Below are 17,849 nucleotides of genomic sequence, written 5' to 3'. Positions count from 1 at the left end.
AAGAGACCCCACAAAATACATTTTACTGGACCAGTAATGAGGGACCGTATAGGTACAGCTGGAGCAGTGAAACTGGAGTTCTTTGTAAAAAGCTGATCTCACTCCTTCCAATAATAAAATGTGCCCTTTGTGAAAGTATTCCACGTCCAACCACGTTCATTAAAAATACAGATCAGTCCATTCAGATTAATACTGACGTTACAGGAACTGTACCGTGCTGATTTCCAGAGGGGACAAGCGCCGCTGGACCTTACATTTATATTGTTGTTCGAGGCTGCTGCTGAGGTGTCATTTTAATTAACTACACAGGGAAATGAAATAGGAGGTAAGTCTCACTTATCAAAATGTTGGATGCTGGTTAAGCTAGTGAAAGCATGTACTGATGTGAAAATTAAGCAAACGTTTCCTCCCTGAAATCAACCACCTTGATACGTTTTCTAACTGAGAGTGCAAACTTTCAGGGTATTTAATCATGCTTTGAATTCCCAGACATTTTTGCCTTTTGTTATTCAAAAATGTTTCACAGAGAAAACACTCCCTTATGATTCATGTCTTTGAACTTAAAACAAATCCCTCCATAGTTTCTGAATTCCACTTGTGGTAAGCAGTCTTTCTCTTTTTTTTTTTTTTTTACTTTCGAGAGCCAAGTAAGCTTTAGCAATATGGTCCCCGTTAGCTTCATAGTCACTCTGTCAAATAATAAATCAATCACAAATGGTTCTGAATTCCTCCATGGTTGCAACTCCATCACCCTCTCGATCATCCAGGAGCAACTGGATCACGCAGCTCCGATGCGCTCTTCCTGAAGGCCTTTCGAAAAATTCTGTTCAATCATTATTTTCAGCGCATCTGTCTTTACGCACATCAGAAACCAATTTCCCTGAAAGAATCAGCATCTTGTCTTTTCTTTTTGTCTCGTTTTTTGTATGAGCTTTTTATCTAAGATCACACAAATGCAACCTGCCAAACCCAATATGGGATACTTTGGTGTTCCGGGAAGCAAGTTTGTGAAATGAAGTAAAGTTCAGTGCCTCACACGGACATGTTACTTTTCATGATGTGAAATATTTTGCAAAAGCATTTTAATCCACAATCATTAATGCACAAGACAATGACTACTCTCAGCAATCAGCGTGCATGATGCTAGATCTGAGCATGTCTAAGACAGGAGGGAGTGATGCACTGATTGTTCGGGGGTGCAATATGAGGCCAAATACCTTTATTTTGTTTTTTGTTTGTTATAATCAGGTTTGTGAAAATCATACACATTGTTGAGTTTGATTGTCGCCACATTGTTTAAATCAACTGGTCAGTGGTATCTGTGGTGCACTCAAATTACTGTTTATAGCCTATAGATTGAATTGTAGCACCCCCACCTGTTCAACCAGCGTAGCATGTTTGGGGAAGAGTTTGACCACCATGCACACCAAGGTGCAAATCGGTGTGTCTTGTTTCTTTCTCAGTCATGTTCTGCTATTGTTTCATATGTTGCCATTGTTTTAATGTTGCAATGTTTTCTACTGCTGAGATGCATTAAAGATAGTTCAGAATTTATTTTTTTTTATATACTATTTAATCCCAAATTGGGAAATTCTTTTTTCCACTCACATTACACACAGGTGCGCACACACAAACATGCAGTGTAGAGGAGATGAGCAAATGGGCAGCCACATATGCCACGGCACCCAATGAGCAGTGTTCGGGGACGGTGCCTTGCTCAAGGGCACCTCGGCAATGCCCAGGATGTGAACCAGCACTCTCCAACTGCCAGTTCATGTCATTCCTTTTTTGGTCCAGGTGGGACTTGAACCGGCGACCTTCAAGTCCCCATGCCAAGTCCCCATGGACTGAGCTATTGCCGCGAATGTAGTCTATAGGAGCCCATCTTTATCTCCAGGGCTCCTATGTCTATTTAAGACCATCCGTTTCTTCAAGGGATGCAACCTGAGGATAATTTTACTGTTGCATATGATTCACTTTACACAAATTCACTGAGAAGCAGCAGTGTGTGGGATCCACTACGAGAAACAATGAGCCTTTATTTCCACCACAGACACTACATCAATGTGTCATAGTAGGAAAACCCAGGTGCGATTAATAACTTTAATAAAGGCTGAATTCAGTTAGGAGTTCTAGCTCCAGGTGCAGGCTCATTAGCGTTGCTTTATTTACCTAAATAAAACAGAGCCGTCATTATTTTGGTTGTGTTTATTAATCGCACCTGTTTTCCCTACTGAAAACGTTCTTTTCTTTTCTTTTCTTTCTTTTCTTTTCAACACTCTTCCCAAATATTTAAAACATCTGCTGTGAAAAAAGTTAATTCAAACTTGTATAATGACTTGTGAAAGTGTAATAAAGTAGAATTCCAAGTACTGTCGTGATGACAACAGGTCTGTTTCAGATACGTGGACTACAGTCATTGTGATTATGACAGGAGACACCTTGAGTCACTGTTTTGATGACTTGACTGAAAATAGATGCGACTTTGTAGATGACTTGACCTGAGACATGGTGATGTAGTGGCCATTTTCATTTTATGTTTTAAGTTTAGTTTTATAGGTAGTATTGTGCACATTAAGCTCACTGAGTGAGTTTACACCTAGACAATATACACACCCACAGTAGTATCCAGGCTTCTGATCTTTTCTTTATTTCTCACCATCTCAAGCAGCATAATCTGCACCAACAACAAACTTTTTCACATGCCACATCATCCTGGCCTCCAGACTCCAGATCGCTGACTAACATTTCTCCAAAACTGGGATAAGGGCTTATCCAGCTTTTTGAAACTAGGACATGATGCTTACATACATGATCATATGTAATGCACGTGTACCGTGGTGGAAACTAAATACAATCAATCAAATTTTGAGGTACTTTTACTCTACCTGAGTACTAACATTTCCTCTACTTTAAGCTAAGCTTTATTTTTTTGTGAATGTGAAACAGCATAGTGACATATAACCGAGGTAAACAACCAATCAAAGAAGAGGAAATAATAAAAGGCCAAGCAGAAAAAGAAAGATGGAGAAAATACCTAAAAACACAAAAAACTATTGCAAGCATTGTACCAAAATCAATAAGTTACTAATTATTCTGCAGAGACAGATAAAAGATACAAAATGTATATTTTACTGTAATATTAAATTTACAAACTTTTATGATATTTGACTGGATATTGACAAGCTACCCAGCAGACAAAGTATATAAAGGAATAGTAGTATATCAGTGAAGCCTTCACATTATATTTACATCAATAATTATAATCTAATATTCTGAATAATATTTTTCTAAATGGGCACTTTAGGTATATTTGATACCATTATTGTCCATTTTGTAATTTTGTGTGACTTTTCCTGACTTTCATATGAAACAGAGTATTTCCCAACTGTGATACTGCTGCTTTTACTTGCTTCTTCTTCCTTTTTTCCTTCCTCTGATCCTTGTTTCTCTCTTTAACTAAACTTACCTGGTTATTGTATGACTGAATTATTTTCCTCCCTTCTCTCACACGTATATCTGCCATCTTCATCACGTCTCTCCGCACCTACATGTTCTTCATCTCTGGTAGTTTGCTGGCTGTGATCTGGTGTGTAGGAGCGAGCTCTGCCACCTGGTGGTCACCGTGGTAACGGCGGTTGCCCTGTGTGCATTAGCACAGTCGAAGATGGCGACTGGAGTCCTTCACAGAATAACTGGTAGCCTGGGTCGGGCTAAAAGCACGGCCCAGTCCGCCGGACAGCTCGTCGTGTTGACCAGGTAGGAGAGTCATCAGTGTCCACGTATAGCTGTCGTGTCTGCGGTGTTTGTAGTTTGCTGTGTTTTTTGTTTATATCCATTTCAGGAAGTGTCTGCAGGGGCGACGATGAGCTGTGGCAAGCTAGCCCGTTAGGTGCTAGCCAGTCCTCCTCAGTGGCCTTCAGCCTGAACTTACAGGAAAACTACCCCTTTTAAAATGCTCATTCTGGGGTGTTTACGATTAAAGCGGCGTGTATGTGCAGGTGGAGGTGGAAACAATACAAGTTTCTCTCATCTTTTGTTATTTAGCATCGCAAATGCTCAAGGTCAATATTGTCAAATTTGATGCAAGTGCTTCTACCTGACAAAAGTGACCTTCTGTATTGCAGTGCATCACGTCACGTGACATTTGGCGTTGCTGACATGAAAAGCCCAGAATGCATTTTGTCTGAAGTTGTGTAAAACACTAATGTTACAACAACAGCTGTAAACCTGAAATTAAATGTTGTTACATTTCCTGTCAGTGAAAGCATGTGGCGGCATATTAGGATAATAAATCAGTATGAGTGTAAATCCGAGCAGGCACCAATACAGGGAGATGAGGAAGCCTAGTCTGTGTAGATTTATGCTTGTCATTTGTTCATCGTGACTCATCTGTGTTTGCAGGGGGCTTGCGACATCAAGCAGCAGAAACAGAGAAGACAGCTGGTTTAAGTCGCTGTTTGTGAGGAAAGTTGATCCCAGGAAAGATGCACACTCCAACCTACTGACCAAAAATGAGGAGAGCAACCTGTACAAAATTCAGTGTGAGTTTACCATAAACATAATCCAAAATCAAACTATTTATCCTGAGATAAAATGAGGTTGTTTGTAAGTGTGATTCTCCCTTTTTCTCAGTCCACAATGTCAAGCCAGAATGCTTGGATGCATACAACAAACTCTGGTGAGTGTTTTTACACTTTATTATCTAACATGCAAGCTGTTATAAACTTTGACTGAAGCAGAAGTAGTAGTATGAGGCCTGGACACCCTACGACGCTGTTGTTGAGTAGTCTATTCCTGTGAGGTGATTGACGACCTGGCACAGCTTCAGACCGTCGCACACCAACTTCGCTCATACCTAAGATGACTGAAGGCCAGCTTGTAGTTAGGAGCTAATTTGGGACTTGTGACATTAGAAGGGGGACACGTGACTGGGCAAACATGTGATTCTTATTTGGGCTTTTTTTGTTTAAAAGCTAATTTTGCATTGAATGCTCTAATATCCACCAGTGATTTCAGTTTATTTGGTTGATCTTGGTGTGTCTCATTCATCACAGTGAGGATGTTTTGCCCTCCATCCATGCTGATAAGTACTACCCCTGTGAGCTGGTGGGCACCTGGAATACCTGGTATGGAGAACAAGACCAGGCTGGTAGGATTACTAATATAAACATAAAACAAACATCTGCAGTGTGACATAAAGGCCTATCTGGTCCTCAGGCTTGTTATACTGCTTGTCCACACTGATGCAAGTATAGCAGAACAACCTTTATACCAAAAAAAACAACAATTATTTTGAAATTGATCAGTGATAGCCATCCAGTTTGTCTATGGCAGACTAAACATGTATCGCGTCAACTACATGTAGTCCTGTAATATTTGTCCAGCAATACAACGTGAAACTGAACCAGTGGCTTGATAGTACTTGACCGAAGAGACTTATCTCTAAGTCAGATATCCAGGGAAGATCATTCAATGTCACTATTTCCCTAATACAAGTTGTATAGACTAGTAAACAATTCTTGTGTATCGCGTGCTGTCCTACCAGCTCATGATCTTCAAATATCAGGATGTAGTTTATTCACTTGTTAAATATATTGGAAAAATACAACATTTTCAAGACGTCCAACCCTCTCACAAAAAAATATTATATCAAAGGTCATAAGGCTTGAGACGGGTGGAATGATTTTTTTAAATCATATTTTTATGATCCTGCTTTAAATTATTGATCAGTCTATAGTTGTGATTTTAAATCTATGATATATTTCTCTCTTTCTTCTCAGTTCATTTGTGGCGTTACAGAGGTGGATACCCAGCTCTGACAGAAGTGATGAACAAGCTCAAGCAGAATCAGGTAAAGACCCTCTCAGATGCATTTTGTTTGTATCATCCCACTTTAATGCTCTAATCACAGGAAACAGCTATCGGTAGGCGTAAGTGTATTGATTGGTGTCCGTCATCCATTGGCAGGACTTCACAGCGTACAGGAAGGAGCGGGGTAAGATGCTGATGTCTCGCAGAAACCAGCTCCTGCTGGAGTTCAGCTTCTGGAACGAGCCTGTACCCCGAGAGGGCCCAAACATCTATGAGCTCAGGTCCTACCAGCTCAGGGTGAGTAGCACACCAGAGGGTTTGTCTCATCATTACAGATGTTTGTGATAGAGTGAGTTTAAAGTGTGAGCCAGGCCTGTAACATCTGACGTGGCCCGTACATCTGTTGTCTGCCAAACATAATCACCACTATTACCAATCCAAATGTTTTGCTCAGATGGGTTTTACATCTTATATTGAGTTAATTGCTCTGCCTTTCAAGTCAAGTTCCTCGTGTTTATATAACCCACAATCACAAATGGCTTAAAAGGCTTTACAGTCTGTAAAGCATACTAGTGTTGTCTTGATGCTGTAATTTCTAACTCTGATACAATTCTTTGAAAAGAGTTTATTTACCATGTTCGATACCATGGGCAAAAAATTGTGCAACATTGAAGGCATTACATTTTAGATTTTTGTGAAAAAACAAATATAACAAAACTTGTGTACTTTGTATTAAGAACAACATCATCTAAATACTATATTTCTGGAGGGGGTAGGACTATGTATGGGGGTAGGATGGTGCATGTGTCAATGCGATGTCAGGACCTGCAGAGTTTTCTGATGTATGCAGCAAAGTTTGCTGAGCTCTCAATATTTGCATCTTTATAACTTCATATGTTTGTACATAAGTCAACCACATCCCACATACTCGGCAGTTGTTACAGAAAGAAACAGAGATTCTCTTTCACTTTTTCCTAGCTCACGTTTTCTCATTTAAACTGATGATCTGAGTCACATGCTTTCCGTCTCTGACCTCGAAATTACCTCCGCCCTCACAAAACTACTGTGAGGCATATAATGACCCTTTGTCCTCTGTATTCAGGGTGAGAGTGGTGCTTAAAAAAATCAACATTTCCACATTTCTACTTGTGGGCTCACATATCAAATTGGCAGTCCAGCGGATCCTGGATTAATCAATAATTTACCAAAAGCAGTATTAGTCCTACATAATGCTCGATACACATCAGGCCAGCTCCTGCAGATTAAGTCATTCTTTTTCTAATCTGACAGCAAAAACTGTTTCTGGATCAGAGCTTCCTGTGACACGTGATGAATGCAAGCCATTATCCCTCATCACTGACTGAGCTTATATCCCAGAAACAGCGGGGCGTTTGTTGTCTTAAGCCTCAGAGAATGATTGAAGAAGCTTTAGGGTGTAGTTGTTATTGCAGCTTATCTTCACCATGATAAATACCTGTGTTACGTCTTCACCATTTATTTCTGTTAATGTGTTGGGTCTGGACAGAAGACGAAAGTGTGATATCAATCTGTAGCTCTGCAAGTTTGATTTTGATAAAGAGTATTGTGTTTTCTCTCTTCCAGCCAGGAACCATGATCGAGTGGGGTAATTACTGGTAAGGCGACCTGAATTCATTTGATTCGCTGAACTGTAGTTACAGGCTGGTCGCTCTTCATGAAACCTTCCTCATCACAGTGTCATTAATAAGAGCTATTCCACAGAGAGGCACTATCTTGAAGCTACTGTCATGCTCTCAGACCAAGATTCAAATTCAGAGTGAAATATTATGTTCACTACAAATGAGCTTGGAAAGATCCTCTATTGAAGCTGACCAAGCTGACAGGTTTATCAGTTTGTGCAATGCACTTGATTGCAATTGATATAAAGGAAGACCTTAGCTTTTCTGCAAACGCCTCGGTCTTACATACTTTTCTGATTGCTTGTACTGGATTTCTGTACAAATAAGATAAGTTTCTTATCTCCATAGAGAAATGTGTCCTGGAGTTAAGTGCTGCTGTGTTGGTTTTTGTGCGGGACAATTTTACTTTTATACTCTGAATACAATTTAAAGCATGTCCTTTCTTACTTTTACTTGAGTAGAGAAGTTGAATCAGTTTTTCTACTTGAGTAAAGAGCGTGTGTACTTCTGGCATCTCTGCTGTTTTGCAACTTTGTCATCAATGCTTGGATGTAAAAAAAAAAATACTCCACTGTTGCTGAAATGTTGTTAAACTTTCAATTATTTTGTGTCTTATTCCAGTTAATGTATTTTTGGTCATTTTTGACTATGTGCTTGATTTTATCTGTAAATATAATGTTAAACATTTGAATATCATCCAGGATTTTCTGCTTCTTCTTAAAGAGCAAACCTGGTTTAGATAACCAAAGGGAAACAACACCTTTGATGAAACGATCATGCAAGGACATTTTTTTCCCTAAAGCTGCCTTTTCTTCTCTCATGTGTGCATTTATGCTAACTTTGGCCAGGCTTTATTTAAATAAACCTGTGTAGTCCTTCATGTTCAGCCAGCAAAGCAATTGAAAGCAATTTCAATACAACTGGTGTAGTCGAAGCCGGAGGCTTAAACATCTTCTTCAAGTTAAAATAACATGAAGAACTGGAGCTTTATAGTTATGAATCCAGACATTGATTATGATTTGAATGTTTGCTTTGGGGGAAACATGATGGATTTAAAACACTGCACTCCCAACAATCTCACATTGACTTGGCCAATGTTAAGATTCACAAACATGTATACACTAAGAAATGAAGTCACATCTTATGGTTGGATGTGATGTTGCAATGGATAATCGCTGCTTTGGACGATGAGTGTCGTCCAGTTTACGTTAACAAAACAGACTTAATTGTGTAAACTAAAAACAGTCCAGGATAAATTCAAATATGATGTTGAAGTCCTTGTTTGAAGGCTGGTCAAATATCTTTTGTTGTTATGCCAGATGAAGCCCTTGGTGTTTTTTGGCGCACGTTGTGACTGAAGTTGTTCTTGTTTGCAGGGCCAGGGCCATCGGATACCGCCAGCACAACAGAGAAGCTGTGGGAGGGTTTTTCTCACAGATCGGCGACCTCTATATGGTTCATCACCTCTGGGGTATGATCAGATACCAGCTTTATGGAAAATTACACACTGACAATGTCATTATGTAGCTTATGCTGTAATCCATAGTTGTCCAACAGTATATCAGAGTTTAAACAGTTTAATTTAGGAAGTTGTTCAGAAACCAAAAATGCCAAAAAATGTGCTGCTTTAGTTTCTAAATGTTGTTGCTGTTCTTTGTTCTGTATTTTGGTCAATACGACTTTTGGACAAGACATTTGAAGTTGTTGCCTTGAGTTCTGGGAAATTTAAATGGTATTTTAAATGTTTGAATAATACAGACTCAAAGCCGCACTTATTGATCAAATATGTTTAACGCCAAAAGCGTTCTTAGAACCATGTTCCAAAGTCTGCTAAACCTGACTTTGGCCTGGGGTTTGCAAATTATCCCATGAAAATCAACAATTTTGAAAAAGTACCCAAAAGTCATACTTTAGTAAAAGTAAAGATATCATGTCAGAATATTACTTTGGTAATAGTAAATTAAATCGACACATGGCTAAAAGTGACCAGATCACTGTAGTCCTTGTTCCATAGGACATTTAACAAAGGGGTCATGGTGAGTAAAAAAGCCATGCACATCATCTCCAAGTGTTCCAGTGGCAAGATGCCACAAGTGAATAAAAAGAACTTCACCGAACAAAATTATTTCCGTTTCGCAGGATAACACACAGTTGACTTCCCCAGTAACTGTAACACAAACTGTGGTTTTGTGCCTGTTCTTGTAGCACTTAATTGTACAAATCATCTAGAAACTTTGAGTGCATGAACTCTTTTTACTAAAAGCAGTGCTGTAATGTGTTTGATTTGTTGTTTGCAGCTTACAAAGACCTTCAGTCCAGAGAAGACACGAGGAATGGCGCCTGGCAGCAGGAGGGCTGGGACGAGGTGGTGTATTACACAGGTGAGCAAACAAAACGATCCTTTACTAAACACAAAGTGATTATGGAAACCACAAATCCCTGTGACTGACTATCTTGAGTAACAACATATTGAACATTTCAGTCTGATCAATACCTAAAAGGACTTTAAACTATGAGGACACGCTATATCAGCTCTAAATCTTTTTCACCTCCTCTCCAGTTCCTCTCATTCAGCATATGGATTCCAGGATTATGATCCCGACAAAGGCTTCCCCATTGCAGTGAAATGAGATGCGAGCTGGAAGCTGAATTCAAGTGGCACCCCCTTTTGAATGTTACATCCACCCGGAGCATCACTATCATGGTTTCTACCCCGTCAGTGCTGCCAAACAACATCCCTTCTCTTTTCTGGTCTTTGCTTTGTTACTGAGATATCACTAAGACAGAGAGGGAAATAATGTCTACTATGTATCTAAAATTAAAACAGTTAAAGCCACTGACAGCCCCTGACTTCCCTACACTCCTTTTTTTTTTTTTTGTACATTTGGCCAATTTAAACCTGCTGATGCTCGTTATGTCCGACGTCTGGTGCCACATTAAAACAAGGTCCATGATGAGAGCTCATATCTAAGTTTAGGTCCAACCAAAGTTACTTGAAAAGTTGATCAGCTGGGTGTTACGAGTGAGGACAGATGGAAAAAAAACAGTTCTGCTGAAGCTCGCTGTACAGTGCAGTAGCTTTTTATTTATTTAATGTAAATTTGGAATACTTATGTTCGAAGCCATGCTATAACTGAGTGAAGCGAGGAAAAGCCTCTGTATATTCATGCAAACGATAAAGTGCGAGTATAAAGTGTACACCTCATTTTCTATTTTAGTCAAGGCGTTTTTGTTGCTAACTCCTTCCAGCTGCTTTTTCTGGGTGTTCCTTGGTTCCCTTTCATGGTAATGTTGATGTTTCACGGTGCTGTGTTTGTGACTCTGGCTTCATCTTATTTTTTTGTGACAACAGCATGCCTGGTTTTAAAAAACGTTTTTTATCCAACATGTTTTAAAGGGGCATAAATATCATGTATGATGATCTCTGAAGACAAGTTATCTGTCAGTGGCTGAGTGATTCTGAGTGGGCAGTCCTGCTGCTGCGTATGTAATATCAGATTTTATTGTGAAAGGACGCATGTTTATCTCGTCTTCGTAGGGGACAGTGTAGAGGGACGGATGAGACACAGATTAAAGCAGTTCAAACAACATCTTTGACGGCATGTTTCATGTTTAATGCTGGTGTTCTTCTATACACATTGACATGTCTGATTACAGCAGAGTGTACATACAGAAACAAAACAATTCTATAATACAGGAGTTGTTTTAGCTTAACTAAGGGTCTTAATGCAAAACGTGCAAAACATCTAAAATTCTCATTTTAGCCACCATATAGATGGTGTTTAATTACTGGTTTAGTACTTTTTAGTATAAAAATCAATAAGATAATGTCCCCATGAAGGTAAGATTGGTGTCACTAGTGTAAACATTTTCATTCATTATAAAAATCTACAGAAGGAGAACTGTGCACTGGATAAAACCAATGCGAGGCACACCCTTAGGTGCAAATATAAAAGGTTAAAATTAGTTACAGTACTCTTTTTAGCATCTTTAAATCTTCTCCAGTTCCTTTAGCAGCTCCCCGAAGCTCGTAACGTACCACGAAGACCGCTCTTTAACCTGCTGCCTGACGACGTTCCCTCCGAATCCAATGAAAGCACTCTGAGGGTGACAAATAGACTACTGTAGTCAAACTGTGGCTCCAATATATGTGACTGTTTTCAACAATATATATATATTAAAGGATTAGTTCAACTAAAAATAAAAGTTGATTTATTATACACTCATCCCAATGGAAAATCAGGTGAAGTTTGGTAGTCCACGAAACATTTCTGGAGCTTCAGAGTAAAACAATGTTGCAACATTTTCCTGAACAACTGAAGTAACAAAACAAAATGGCTCCATACAGCTTGTCCACCGTAATCCAGATCTCCATCAAGGGTGCAAATAACATCTTTTCAAATCAATATGGGAATGAATGAATGAATGAATGACTTTTATTATTGTGTCATGCATACAGTGTATGCCCAGCCCGCATGGGCTTATAGGACACCAAAAAAGAAAAGAAAGAACCAAACCAGATCCAGAGCACAACTGGATCAGCACAATATCATCAGCACATCAAAAATTAATTAAACAAATGTACCTGTCGTCTTTTCCAGGCTTGAGAGATAAAGCTAGCAGTTTTAAACACATTAAAATTAAACAACCACTCCAGCTTCTGCTCATCAGAGCACCAAAATATTTCAGGGTTTTGTCCATAGATTTCATGAAATAATACCTCTCTTAAGTCATCATACTTTGTACAGTATAAAAGGAAATGAGACTCACTCTCTACTTCATCTAGCTCACACATTTCACATATTCTATTCTCCTCTGGAATATTTTTTAAATCGACCAACCTCAATGGCCAGAGGAAGAATACCAGATCTCAACTGTGCAACTAAAGATCTTTGACTTCTCTGTAAACGTGATGTAACATATAATTCAGGTCCAAAATTAGATTTAATCTGCATATATGTCCTTAATTTTTAATAAGTTTAATTAAGTTTTAATAGGACATTTTCAAACCATTTCTCTTCAAATTTCAATAGAAGCTTATCCTTGATGAAGTTAACACTACAGCACAAGTTATTCCTATAAATATAGACCATATCCACCTCCTCAAAAATAGAATAAATTTCTTTTGACCAGGGGGAGCTATGTAATTTACTCCATATAAATACTTTTTATTTATTCTATCCTCTGCCATTTTGTTTAGTCGATTCCACAATCGAATCATTTCACATTTTCGCTGTACACATCCTGGAATCCAGCCCATATCTCCTTCTATTGCTGGGACTGGCGCAAATTTATGGACACCCAAAAAATATCTTGTAGCTCTATTCTGTATAGTATCTATAACTTTGGACTCTTTAAATCCCCATACACCTGCAGCATAATTCAGTATGGGAGAGACGCATGCATTATACAGTTGAGTATATGTAAAGTAACCCAAATCATTACAAACTTTCATTTTATTAATAACTGATCCCAATGCTCTCCCAGCTGAATCAGCAAGGCACCTAAAACCAGTTTCAAACGTCATAAAATCATCCAGAAGGAAACCTAAATATTTATATGAGCTAACATATTCCAAGGGAACTGAATCAAAATAGAATGTTTGTTTACTTCTTTCCATACTTTTATTTCTAAAATGCATTATCTGTTTTTTGCTCTTATTTATCACTTATCTCCATTTATGACACCAGGAGCTAACCAAATTTAGCATATTTTGTAAATCAGACTCAGATTCTGCCAGTAAAATAATATCATCCGCATATAATAGAATACCTAAATAAGTGTCATCCAAACATACACCCAGATTATTTTTCTTAATCTGTAGAGCTAAATCATTCACAAACAATGCAAAAAGTGTTGGAGAAAGAATATCACCTTGTTTCACGCCAAAAGGGGTTTTAAAACCAATCAGTATACATATCATTGATCTTAACACAAGCAACTGGGCTACCATACAGACTCTGAATAGCTTTGTAGAATCTACCATCCACCCCTACTTCCATCAGATCTCGGCTTTGAGAGACTTGGATTTTGCCAGCCGAGCTATATGGAGCCGTTTCAGCTGTTGTATGTTTTACGATTGGATTAACCACCAAATCATCGAACATGAAACAGAAAATTGGAAAATGTTGAGACTCAATCTGAACACTTACAGCAGGAGGGGATGCCTCGAGATCAGTAGCTCCGTCTCCGATCATCACCACGGTCTTGAAGCCGTATTGTTCCTTCAGCATGCTGATGACCTTTCCTTTTCCACCACTCTCAGCTGTGGGCTGACTCTCATCAAAACCAGCGTACTCTCCTGGAAAACACACAAATGTTGATTCGTGAATTCAGAATGATGCCTTACAAAAAGCTCACAGGAGAGCTGTGATACTTAAGATGAAGAAGAGATTTGATTCAGACACACAGTCACCGACTCTCTGCCTCTCGCTCTCACCATTGAAGTAGAACTTGAGCCGGTTGGCGTAGACATGATGCAGAGGAATGTTTAGCTGAGTGGCCACATGTTCAACAATGCAGCGGAAGCCACCTGAGATGAGGAACACCTTTATGTTGCGCTGGTGCAGGTGGTCCACGAGCTCCCTGGAGAAAGACAAGCGGACATTGATCAACACTCAAATAGATGGATGCATTTTACTTACATTTTATATGGTAGGAAGTAGTAAAATCTAATGTGGACCAATGGGCCTCATCTATCAATCGTAGCGGTTTTGTACAATTACCACGCATACACATATTTACGTGGTGGTGTGAGTAAATGAGCACTTGTGTATACAAACAAAAGGAGCAGAAAATGCTTGAAACGATAGTCAGACTGTAAAAAAAAAACATTGTAATTATTTAGACAGATTTAATGATTAGTCAGAATGATCCCTTTTGCATCAAAATGTTCATTTTTACTGAAAAATCTACTAAAATCACAATTATGTGATGTTTATTGGGGTCTTTACCAAAGAAACATGCTAACAAGCACTATAGTTCTTCATTAATATCCAGTTTTTTCCACACATTTACATTTACCAACAAATTGCAGCTTCTGTGATTTGGATTTTGCCATTTCGAGCTCTACTATACAACATTAATCCCAGCTTTCTTGTATTTGGGAGACAACATCAGTCTCGTGCCCGATTAAGAAATTGTATAATAAACTTCCACTTTAACTGGCTGCCATGTCCAACCATTTATGGCACTGAAATTGAATTTGGTACAATTAAAGTGGATGATCATGCTGTGCTGGACGGTTTGAATTCTAAACCGATTGTTTTATTTCTTGTATAAATCACTACCAGAGGTACAAATCACAATTATGCTGTAGCAAAACTGTTAAGGTGTAAAAAACACCATTTATTTTTCTTTCATCAAATAGCCACATCAAATAACATGTGCTCAGTGCAAGAATTGGTCTGTTTTAGGGGAAAGCCACTTCAGTCACTGCTATCTTTTTATTTACAGAGCCATTCTTGGCATAATTCTTATTTATATATCTTGTCTGTTAAATGTGCAAAGGAGAAATTACACTCTTTGTTCTTCGACATTTTGCAATGTGTTGTCCCAAAAGCCACAACTAAACTTGGCAAAGAGAAATTTTACATTTTTTGGCACGCACTGCATGGAAACATCTATAGCCTGAACATGAACTTCAGCATATTGTCGACAGAAAGATTTTTCCAGGAGTCCAAGTTGTCTGTGTGCAAATGTTTTATCTTATTATTTTAGTGTGTTCCTCCTAAATATACTGTTGTATTTCTGTGTTGCTGCCATTCTTGGTTAGGTCTCCCTTGTAAAAAACAGTTCCATCAGCTCAACAGGACTAACATGCTCAAATAAGACTGAATAAATAAATAAAAAAAGAATTGGTGTATGTTAAATCGCACTGTTTTTTTTCTCTATTGAGTGGGGGACAAGGTCCAGTGAATGGCTGACATGAAATCCTCACCTGATCCCTGGAGTCAGCTGAGGTGGGTGATCTGTTATCAGTTTGTTCACTTGTTCTCTTGAACACCGGATGATGGAAAGACGCTCAGTAAGGGCTGTTTTAAATGTCATGGAGCCACCCATGGCTTTGCGAGTCCTGAAATAAGCATAAGGTTGTGTGAAAATTTTGTAACAAATCGAGGGATAATGTCAAAATAAAATAATTTCTAGTGCATGGTTTCCTGTGATGCTGACACATACATTTCAGTGACTGCATCCCCCACACCACAAAACTTGGCAAGTTCATCTATGCCCTCTTCTTTGATGACTGTGCTGTCCACGTCGAAACACACGGCGTCTGCTCTCCTGAAGAGCTCCTTTGTCTGTGAAAGTGATGCCATCGTGCTGGAAAACAAGAGAAATGTACAGTGTGAAAGACACTCAAACACAAGAGTTGCATTTCAAAAGGGACTATCAACTGTGGCTGCACAGATTTCAGCTCTGAGGGTCTGTGAATGTGCACAGCAGATGCCTGTCTTCATTGTGTAACTAAGCCCTGTATGCAGTGGATGTCTTCAATCCAGTGAAGCAGCAAATACATCCATTGACTGAAATACCTATGTGCAGACGTTTCTGCAACGATGGATCTTTTCTCAAATAAACACGTCCCGCGGCTTGTCGTGCGAGACAAAAAAAAAAATGCGTTACATAAAGTCTGCCTAAGCAAACCATATGATGATAGGCCATCATGGACATCCGCTGGCAGGATTGCGTCACCCCCAACGCACACTACAGTAGTACCCGAGGATGGCGAGCAGGACCATAACGTTAAACAAACGTGAAGACGATGAAACTCGGTAAAACGAGTCTCCTCTGCTCGTCTGGTGTTACAAAGGCTCAATGCTGCGAGTTGGCACTAAAAATCTCAGATTTCAACGTTCCAAATGACCGTTAAAGCGTCGTGGTAAGAGGATGTTAACATTACCTGTCTGTGACGTTCACTTCGCCCTTCACACTACCCCTGTTCAACTGTCAAACATGTCGAAATAGTCACACGGCAAAGATATGTTAAAAACGTACACGATGTGCTCTGGTACTTACTGGTATGGGCAGCGTTGGTAAGGCACTAACAGCTTCAGCATTAGCCGACCCCTGAATGGACTCACCGATGAGGAAGGGAAGCGCTGAATGCTCGACCAATCAGAGCGAAGCCGGTGAGGGACCGCCCACTTCCCGCTGGCTCGGTTCCATGACATCAACTTCAAGTTGACCGGCATCTAAGCTAACTGCTGTGAAACGCTTTAGCATGGGGGCATTTCACGAGTTGTCGTTTCAAAACTGCATTAAAGCAGGTTTAATGTTAGAAAAGAAAAGGATTTATCTCCAGATAATGGGCTGCACCCTATACAATCGATTGAGGGTTTTTTTATGAAGGCTTTTAAACCCTTAAAGAGTTCCCAGCCAAGAAGCTAGCTAGCTAACAGAGTCTTGGTAGCATTGTTGACCATAGTCAAAAAGTCCTGCTGGATTTCCAACTTTTCCTGTCCTGCATATCTAAGGATCCTTTAGGAATCCTGTAAGAAAAATATTTGGTCCATTTAGAATGTCCTCAAATCTATTATTAATCTACTGGTTTCATTAAAATCCCTTAGGATTCCTATCTGTCTTCTTCTTTTTTTTATTTTTATTTTTTCTTTAATCTGGAAGAGTTAATAAACCCATATCAGAAAAAATGTGTAGATCTTTGGGATTTTCACAGTCCTGTGTTTTTATATAGCCTATATATTAAACTTATCCATTTTTTTTACAAGATGTATTGATAGGACTCAATTCTTTTTCTAAATCTCACTTGTATAGGCTGTGTTCTTGCAGAATCATGTCAAAGTAGTGCACTACCAACAGCTTGTTGATAATGCTCGATAAATGTTCTGCATGTGCTATCTAGTATCTGTTTCTGTTGATCAGAAATCATCACCTTATAAGGGAGGAATTTCTTCGAAAATATCTAAACTACAACTGCAGACAAATCCTCCAACCAGTCGTCACACAATACACAGGAGATCAAGTCTACCTCATTTGTAAAGGTACAAGGCTACTATAGCCCTGAAGGCTGAAATTGTTTGTTGTACGAAAAATAAGTCATTTTCCATTATCACTGCAGCCAGATAACTCTCTTTATGTGTGTATCCAAATTCAGAATGCACATTTTAAAGTGTATTCAAGCACAGCACCACTCAGCTGATTTAACTCTATTTGATTTGAAATGCATCCAAAATAGAAGGCTGGCATTTGCCATTTTGTGCTTTTTGTTTTGTTTGTTTGTTTGCCATTGCTTTTTATTGAAGCAAGGCTTTGGTCAATGCCTTGAATTGCACTGAACATTTTCCTGTCTTGTCTTGTATTAAAAAAAAAAAAAAAAAAAAAAAAAAAAAACTGCTCTATTTTAGTTTGTTTTCATAG

At 38.9% G+C, this 17,849-nt stretch overlaps 2 protein-coding genes across 3 annotated transcripts; one reads left to right on the top strand and one right to left on the bottom strand.

Annotated features, from left to right (window-relative positions):
• The first annotated feature begins 3,606 nt into the window (after positions 1 to 3,606).
• On the top strand, positions 3,607 to 11,060 carry nipsnap2 (nipsnap homolog 2). The gene is made up of 10 exons (XM_030438797.1): positions 3,607 to 3,759; positions 4,405 to 4,544; positions 4,636 to 4,681; positions 5,058 to 5,152; positions 5,784 to 5,854; positions 5,971 to 6,111; positions 7,417 to 7,448; positions 8,849 to 8,943; positions 9,770 to 9,853; positions 10,033 to 11,060. The coding sequence occupies exons 1-10, from the start codon at positions 3,668 to 3,670 to the stop codon at positions 10,095 to 10,097; spliced, it is 861 nt and encodes a 286-aa protein (XP_030294657.1). The 5' UTR covers positions 3,607 to 3,667; the 3' UTR covers positions 10,098 to 11,060.
• Positions 11,061 to 11,064: 4 nt separating this feature from the next.
• On the bottom strand, positions 11,065 to 16,613 carry psph (phosphoserine phosphatase). Of its 2 annotated transcripts, none has more exons than XM_030438812.1 (6): positions 16,491 to 16,613; positions 15,651 to 15,794; positions 15,412 to 15,546; positions 13,912 to 14,057; positions 13,625 to 13,773; positions 11,065 to 11,573 (listed from the first exon to the last, which is right to left on the bottom strand). In XM_030438812.1, exons 1-6 carry the CDS (start codon positions 16,529 to 16,531, stop codon positions 11,463 to 11,465), a joined length of 726 nt encoding a protein of 241 aa, XP_030294672.1. In that variant the 5' UTR covers positions 16,532 to 16,613; the 3' UTR covers positions 11,065 to 11,462. The 2 variants fall into 2 exon arrangements, with proteins under 2 accessions (XP_030294672.1, XP_030294680.1); XM_030438820.1 differs by having other exon boundaries at positions 16,375 to 16,504.
• Positions 16,614 to 17,849: the final 1,236 nt, after the last annotated feature.

This window comes from Sparus aurata, chromosome 2 (assembly GCF_900880675.1).
Source record: "Sparus aurata chromosome 2, fSpaAur1.1, whole genome shotgun sequence".
In the NCBI taxonomy this organism is placed as follows: domain Eukaryota; kingdom Metazoa; phylum Chordata; class Actinopteri; order Spariformes; family Sparidae; genus Sparus; species Sparus aurata.
The sequence above is the reverse complement of the archived record's forward strand: the minus strand, read 5'-3'. Positions and strand labels throughout refer to the sequence as shown.

Bases quoted from the DNA above. Each gene is read 5' to 3' on its own strand.
- psph (XM_030438812.1), bottom strand. From the start codon at position 16,531: ATGCTGAAGCTGTTAGTGCCTTACCAACGCTGCCCATACCA. The intron at 14,058-15,411 runs GTGAGGATTTCA...GTCTTTCTCCAG, and splicing joins CAGCTGACTCCAGGGATCAG to GGAGCTCGTGGACCACCTGC. The intron at 13,774-13,911 runs GTGAGAGCGAGA...TGTGTTTTCCAG, and splicing joins GCTCAAGTTCTACTTCAATG to GAGAGTACGCTGGTTTTGAT.
- nipsnap2 (XM_030438797.1), top strand. From the start codon at position 3,668: ATGGCGACTGGAGTCCTTCACAGAATAACTGGTAGCCTGGGTCGGGCT. The intron at 3,760-4,404 runs GTAGGAGAGTCA...CTGTGTTTGCAG, and splicing joins CAGCTCGTCGTGTTGACCAG to GGGGCTTGCGACATCAAGCA. The intron at 4,682-5,057 runs GTGAGTGTTTTT...CATTCATCACAG, and splicing joins GATGCATACAACAAACTCTG to TGAGGATGTTTTGCCCTCCA.